General features: G+C 36.4%; 1 protein-coding gene across 2 annotated transcripts in view; it reads right to left on the reverse strand.

Annotated features, from left to right (window-relative positions):
- The window catches only part of lmtk2 (lemur tyrosine kinase 2), a 68061-nt gene that overhangs the window by 23103 nt on the left and 36983 nt on the right, over positions 1–7975 (reverse strand). Inside the window, exons 2-3 of one of the 2 annotated variants that reach the window (XM_016229496.1) lie at positions 3351–3478; positions 3086–3236 (exon numbers count right to left, since the gene is read on the reverse strand). In XM_016229496.1, the coding sequence (XP_016084982.1) occupies positions 3086–3236; positions 3351–3478 (279 nt within the window). Of the gene's footprint in view, positions 1–3085; positions 3237–3350; positions 3482–7975 lie in introns of both variants that reach the window. The other variant, XM_016229495.1, reaches the window with a different exon arrangement.

Here is a 7975-nt window from a genome sequence, read left to right on the forward strand (position 1 = left end):
TCTAGTTATTCTGAATGGATCGTATAGTAGCATGTACAGTAAGATCAAGACAGCAGGTTTAGTGGTCTTTTGGCATCTCCCTGTGGTCCTATTTGATATCGCAGCTTGACTGGTGCTTATTTATATTAAAAAGGTGATGGGGATGGGGGTATAAATTCTGGATAAATTGAGTGTCATGATTTAAAAAAAAAAAGAAAAGAGAGATCATTATTCTCCTACGAACAGACAACTAAACAAAATAGCATGTAATGTACTAGTGGTTCTGACAAAATGTTAATTGCTGCAGTCTATTTTTTTTTTATTTTAATTATTGCAAAATCTGCACCTCTTCTGTGTAAAAATTTTAATTTCATAACGATTCTTACTCCGTGAAGTCAAGCAGCAGAAGTTAAGTGACAATATGCAAATACTACTGGCCCATTTTGGGGTGACCTAAATATACAAGACTAGTTTTACACGTCACTGTTTATAGCACGTCATGGGGCATAAATTAAGAGTATACCCACTTCTCCAGGCACCACTACACCACTGGCTATATCCAATAGTTTGTGCGTAGAGTGGAAGCTAAAGTGCGCTTTGCAGGACATGGAGGCGCAAGCGCGATCACTTCCATTTTTTTCAATGTATATACGCTGTCATTTTTACTCATAAAGGTAAGAGTAATACATCATTCTAAACTGTAAAGGGTCTACTTTTATTTGTGTGCACTCACAATAATCAACAAAACGTTGTGCTTTTATAAAATAAAGAAAACAAACACTATGCGCTTTCTGCCATCTCGCTTACAAAAATGAACTCCGCGAATACATGCCTCACAGACATGATAAATATATCTATCTATCTATCTATCTATCTATCTATCTATATCTTTAAATTACTACTTAACGAAATAAAACTAATCAAAAACAAAAACTCTTTCATTATAATCAATCCGTAAAGATGCACTTCTCTCTAAAGGTGCGTCTGAGGAGATGGCGAGTCAGGATCGGCAACTTCATCCTTGCGACACCGACTCCGAAAACACTAGTTTATTAGTAAATAACTCAAATATCTCCTTACTATTTCCCCCTGTCACATTTATGATAATTACTTTTGCCGGTGCTTTGCGGCAAGCTTTAGCCTAGTGCATGCATTTGAACGCAGAACTGTTCAGCTACGCTGACGGCATACATGCTGCTGCAGCTGGACAATAAACACTGTCAAGCCGCTCTTGACAGTCGTGGCAGCACGGTCTCATGTTGTTTCCACCCGGGCGGCAAAAAAATAAATTGATGGATGTCTAAAATATAAAAATAAGGAGAAGCCTAAAACAAGCCCTATGCCCGGCCTGCATCTGAACTACGACGTGAAAATTGTCCCGAAGGGCGTAAAAAAGTCGGGGCCCGTTGGGCCCGGGCTGAAATGCAGGGCTCTAGTTCAGGCAAAAGGAAACACCCATATGCAGCAATCATCCTTAATTGCAGAAATGTGGCAAAACATCTCTGGAGAGAACCTCTGATTATTAAATTCGAAAGTGCTTTCCATATTTGGATCAACATAGGCTACATTTGTGAACGCACATTTTCTGCAATGTCGCACGTCAAGTCACGCTTCTGTGCGCGTCTTACAGACTGCAACTTACAATCGCAACTTTATTGTGCTGTTACTCCTTTCGAGCCGAATTTCACAAAATTGGTCAGCCCCCGACAGCACCAGGTGTTTTATTATTGGGGAGTATAATTATTGATTTATTTATTTCAATGAATGTAATCGATTAGATATCATAATATTTAGGCTATAATAGGCTATTATAAATCTGGTTGTTTGTATTGGTGACATAATATGTAAATGATATGCGTGCGGCCCGTGAGACTTGCACTTGGACCATAGTGCGGCCCAGTGGAAAAGAAGGTTGAGAAACACTGCACTATACCATTCAAAATAATTTTTTGGGGAAAGAAATTATAGAAATTAACACTTTTATTTAGCAAAGATGATTTAAATCAAAAGTGATGATAAAGACATTTATAAGTCATAAAAGATTTCTATTTCAGATAAATGCTTTTCTTCTGAATTTTCTATTCATCAAAGAAACCTGAAAAAATCTACTCAGCTGTTTTCAACATAATAACAATAATAATAAATGTTTTTGAGCTGCAAATCAGAATATTAGAATGATTTCTGAAGGATCACGTGACTGGAGTAATGATGCTAAAAATTCAGCTTTGAAATCACGGGAATAATTTACATTTTAAAATATTCAAATAGAAAAGTTATTTTAAATAGTAAAAATATTTCAAAATGTTACGGTTTTTGCTGAATTTTGGATCAAATAAATACAGGCTTGGTGAGCAGAATAGACTTCTTTAAAAATCTTACTGTTCAAAAATTTTGACTGGTAGTGTGTAATGATTTTGATCGTTGATGCAAAGCATCTCCAAGGATTTTTGAAAAAAAAAGAATTTGTTGGTTTTAGAAGTGATTTTAGGAAAACTCAATTCTAGTTTCTTAAATAATATGCTCATAAAATAAAAATCAGGTTATGTCACACTATAGCACACATCAATTTCTCAAGCACACCTACAGCAATGTCATATGGATATACGTTTGATAAATTTTTGAAGGAAGCGTGTTTATTATATTTACTAATGTTGTAAAATTGCACCTAGTTCTGGCTCATGATCCACACATTGACAGCCAGTGAGGAGCATGAGACAAGCTCATTTACAGTATCATTCAAAAGTTTAAGGGCAGTAAGATTTATTTATTTTTTTTAATTAATACTTCTAATTAGCAGGGATATGTTAAATTGATCAAACGTGGCAGCAAAGACATTTACAATGCAACAAACGATTTCTATTGAAAATAAATGCTGCTCTTTTGAACTTTCTATTCATCAAAAAATGCTGAAAAAATATTTTCCACAAAACCCTAACCGTTTTCAACATTGATTAATGATAAGAATAATGCTTCTTCAGCAGCAAATCGGGATATTAGAATGATTTCTGAAGGATCATGTGATACTGAAGATTGGAGTAATGATGCTGAAAATTCAGCTTTACTATCACAGGAATAAATTACATTTTGCAAGGCACATGTTTCTGACCTGTTATCCGGGGCAACTGGAGGTGAGGGGGTCCAGGGAGGGGCACAGGTGGAACAGCGAGTGTGTAAACCTCCGCAGGCGACTGCATAGAGGGGGTGTCCTCCGCTGGGGGTGTGAAATCAACCTCATCCTCAAAGTGGTCTTCAAACTCCTGACACATTACAAATCACATTTGAAATAAATACTAGTGACAATCAAAAAATACTCTTGAACTGTTCAAACAGTACAGACAGAACTTGCTTTAAGGTGACTTTATTTCACTCACCTTAAAGTTGATCTCTTGCTCTTTGCAGCAGGAAGCACAGTTGAGCAGCAGAACCACAAGGGCCACCAACACAGCCAGAGACAACAGCAGCGAGATGGTCAGAGAGAAATCCACATATCCGGCAGCCTCTGCTGAACACAAACACCTCATTAAAGCTCAGTGTGTTATGCAGCGGATGGACGTTAATGGAGCGATAAACTTTTAGAGGGAATCCCTTGTGTAGCAAGCAAGATTATTTGAAATGAGAGAGACCACACACTCATTTAATCATTCCTCTGCTCCAGGACACTGATCTGCTTAGGTTTCTAGAGTAACAACACAGCAGGTTCCCATCAAGAGAGGTTAAAAGCCTACTTAACACCAAGAACTGATTATAATGGGATCCATTTAGTTATGACACTTCGCACTACAACACACACATCTGATGTAGACATAGTGTATGTGCAGGTTGTTTAAATTCGCAATTAAGGCTGCATAATATAATACTTTATAAGATTTTGTTTTTCTGCGACATGAATTGAGATAAGAAAAAAAATTGAATAGCTATATTTTGAAAGAATGAATCATTCTAGAATAATTGGAGTGATTTTGTTTGGAAGTGCATCTAAAAACGTTAAATATTTAATAGGAAGACTTATTTGAGTGCAAGCAGTTCTTTTAGTCAGTCCGAAATTTTCGTATGCAGTTTTTTTTTTTTTCGTATTTGTCATCCTTTCCAATCAAAATGCTTGCTACGGATGTGAAAAGATGCAGCAAATCGAACCTGATCCGAATTTTTTTTATGATGGACGAAAGTTTTGGTGGCAGTGTGTAAACGTGATTGACACAACGTGAGGTTGTATTTATTTTTTAACATGCGAAAATTTCGGATGTTTAGTTTTCACTTCAAAACTAACTCAAACCATTTTCAGTAACCATAAAGTCATCAGAGCTGCTTTTTTTTTCCACTTGAGTTTTTATAGGCCACATTCTCACAGTTTTGACCCATTAAATATGACTATAAAACATTAACATAATTTGTATTGTGATTATAGTAATCACAATACAAGTTATGAAAATAGTAAACAGAATAAGAAATATATTGCAAAAATTCTGCTGTAGCTTAAAATAAAAAATAATAAAAAGGAGTTTCTTGTAAAATCACAATAATAATTACATCGTAATTTCCTCAACTTTAAGCATTAAAACATTAAAAGCATATTTACGTTCTATTTTTCTATTTTTTATTATCTGTGTTTTTGTTCTGTCACTGTCATTCTGTTACAATGTGGAGCTTCTGTCATGAAAACAAATTCCTCGTATGTGTAAACATACCTGGCAATAAAAACTCATTCTGATTCTGATTCTGATTCTGATTAAATTGAGCTTTTATTTTATGCTTCCAAATAAATATGAGCTGCTGTTTTCAAAGTGAAGCTTGACACAGTGTTCGTTTGCACACGTGCAGCTCCTAAAACAGTGTTTCAGTGTCTAAGAGCAGCTTAGGTTTATTTACTACGAATGAATTTAATTAAATCACAGCTTTTATAATTTGCATCACATTAAGCCATACCCCAAATATTGTTAAATTCTGATTTATCGCAAATCCCTAGTAGCAATGTTGCAAGTTGGCCGCATTGATTTAGAATTCTTGAATGCAAGAATGCAATAGTTTCAAACATGACTCATCCAGTCAATTTTATAATATATGCTTCTTGTACTTAGAGACCAATAGTATGAAGAGCTCAGCAGACAGCTGCATGACTAAAAGAGTTGCAGGGTGAATTTTTCATCTAGATGTGAAGTGGTCTATAGAACTACACCGCTCCGATTTCCAATGTTGTTGCAAAGAAAAATTCATGTTCGGTGCGAAAAAGCCTTAACGGCAAACAAAACACACTTTCTCCATTCTTGTCTCTCTTTGACAGATTATAGGACGAGCCTGATCTCTAAGCAGTCTACATGCAAACCATTTGCAGGACATTGTGCTCTGGACGGGTCTAACAGCAGTTCCAATATCAAGTGTTGAAAGGCTGGATGTGCTTCGGCACCTGTTCTGTCACTACAGCACTATTAACACCGCTCTCCATTCCTCTCATCAAAACAAAACAACTCTCTGGGGTTCAGAACAGCAGGTAGCATAATTGGTGGCAGGAGAGGTCAGTAACACAGATCTCAGATCAGATGATATTATAGGACGAGCCTGATCTCTAAGCAGTCTACATGCAAACCATTTGCAGGACATTGTGCTCTGGACGGGTCTAACAGCAGTTCAGATATCAAGTGTTGAAAGGCTGGATGTGCTTCGGCACCTGTTCTGTCACTACAGCACTATTAACACCGCTCTCCATTCCTCTCATCAAAACAAAACAACTCTCTGGGGTTCAGAACAGCAGGTAGCATAATTGGTGGCAGGAGAGGTCAGTAACTGGGCCGCCAGCGTCACATGTGTCTGTGTGTGTTTGGCGTGTTGCTAACCCAGTAGTTTGTCTTGCACAATTAGCTGAAAAGGATGCGTATGTATGGATAATATGCTAAGACCGATCTTTCACCAGTGGCTGGCATGATCTCTCCCGTAATAGTAATAAATGTGGCATCAGTAATCCTACAGGCCACACACAAAGCCATGAAACTTGAGGACCAAAGATGGAGCTATTTTGAACAGTTACTCATAAAAGGTGGTTTGCAGCACAGGTTTTTGACTGGATCACGGCTCAATAGTAACCTTCATTCTGCCATAATCTCACAATTAAGATTCAAACCGATTGATCCCTTCTTGATTTTTGAGTATTAGTGTGAGATTCCATAGCGTAACGTGAGGTAAACAGCAAAGATAACAAGCTTTTCAAAATGAAAACAAAAAGAAAAGTAAAACTAAACTTGCTGTCGGTGACAGTGTTTGCATGTTTTTTTTCCCCACAAGAATACCAACATGTTCACTTTCTCTGGTTTAAGAAGCGGTCTTTTACCTTAATTTAGCATGAAAACCATCCATCGTTTCCTTAATATTCATGTAATTTTTGTTGCGCACACCTTTGCGCTCGCGCTGACGCAGAGAGTATAAACCAGGCTCTACTCTCTAAGAGCTGTGCAGTTCAAACGAGTAGCGCGGTTTTGTTATGTTTTCAGTTTCGTTTGCCGTTTGATGTTTCTCATATGCAACAGAAATGGCATCGCTTACGAGTTGAACAATGTGGTGGTCGCACCAGTGCGACCGCTCACAAAGTTTAGTCGCACAGGCAGAAAAAATGGTCGCAGTCAATGCTGCTGCAACCAGCTGCAAAACACTCTTCATACTGCAGGTCAGCGCTGTCAAACGATTAATCGCGAGTAATCGCATCCAAAATAAAAGTTTTTGTTTACAAAATATATGTGTGTACACTGTGTATATTTTATGTATATATAAATACACACACACACATACAGTATATATTTTGAAAATATTTCCATGTATACATTTATATTAATATAATTGATATTATATATAAATATTTTAAATGTATAAACAATATTTTTCTTAAATATATACATGCATGTGTGTATTTATATACATAATAAATATACACAGTACACACACATATATCATGTAAACAAAAAAATTTATTTTGGATGCGATTAATTGTTTGACTGCACTAATTTACAGAAAGCTGTAAGGATGAGCCTTTATGCAAAATGGAAATATTTGCGAGTATTTCAATGATTTACAGATAAGGACACAACCTTAAAGGCCCGTTCACACCAAGGACGATAACTATAAAGATATAGTTATAAAAATCGTTCTCAATATTAAAGAATAGCAGAGTCCACACCACAACTATAACGATCAAGACAAAGAGAAACAATATCGTTGGAATCACTTTCAAAACGATTTTTCTCCAGCTGATGAATGATAAAAAATTGAGAGCCAATCAGAATCCATCCTGCTGTAACAAGCTCAAAAATGTAAAGCAGCAGACGTGCGTGCGCTTAGAATAAACAGACGATATCGTTCGCTGGTGTGGACGCTAATATCGTTATCGTTCTTGGTGTGAACGGGGCTTTAGACGCGAGTTCTACATTAAGGAAAACAGCAGGTCTCAAATGCATTAAACAACACATGCATCTGACAGGAGGCAAACAGCTTTAAACTTACTTATGATTTATTGTGAAGCACTTACTATAATGCATGTCATGTTTTGAATCATGCACTTTTCCCACACCAAATTACTTATTTGGTTATTTTTATAGTACAATAAGTATATAGATATAAATAGTATAACGATCCCATCCTATGGGGGAACCTCATAAATTACAATAATGTTTTCTTTTGAATGTTTTTTTTAAAAAGAAATTAACACTTTTATTCAGCAAGGATGCAAGTAAGCAAATTATTATATATGTTGAAGGGCATTTGCGCGACACCATTTTAAATTAAATACTGAAAACTTTGTGTTTTGGCCATTCATTTACACAACAACAGCATTCTGGGGGTCTTAAAATGCTAACTTTTGAAAATGGTTTTCAAGGTGCAAGGTTTTGAAAAAAATAACTGTCTCTGTGTGAACTACATGAACGCAAATTTGTGAAAATGGTGAAGTCATGTGCATGCGTATTATGTGTTCACATTGTGTTTCTTTACAATAACAACTACTGGGTCTGGCATGCAT

The sequence above is a fragment of the Sinocyclocheilus grahami genome, unplaced genomic scaffold, assembly GCF_001515645.1.
Source record: "Sinocyclocheilus grahami isolate Dianchi unplaced genomic scaffold, SAMN03320097.WGS_v1.1 scaffold353.1, whole genome shotgun sequence".
Lineage (NCBI taxonomy): Eukaryota > Metazoa > Chordata > Actinopteri > Cypriniformes > Cyprinidae > Sinocyclocheilus > Sinocyclocheilus grahami.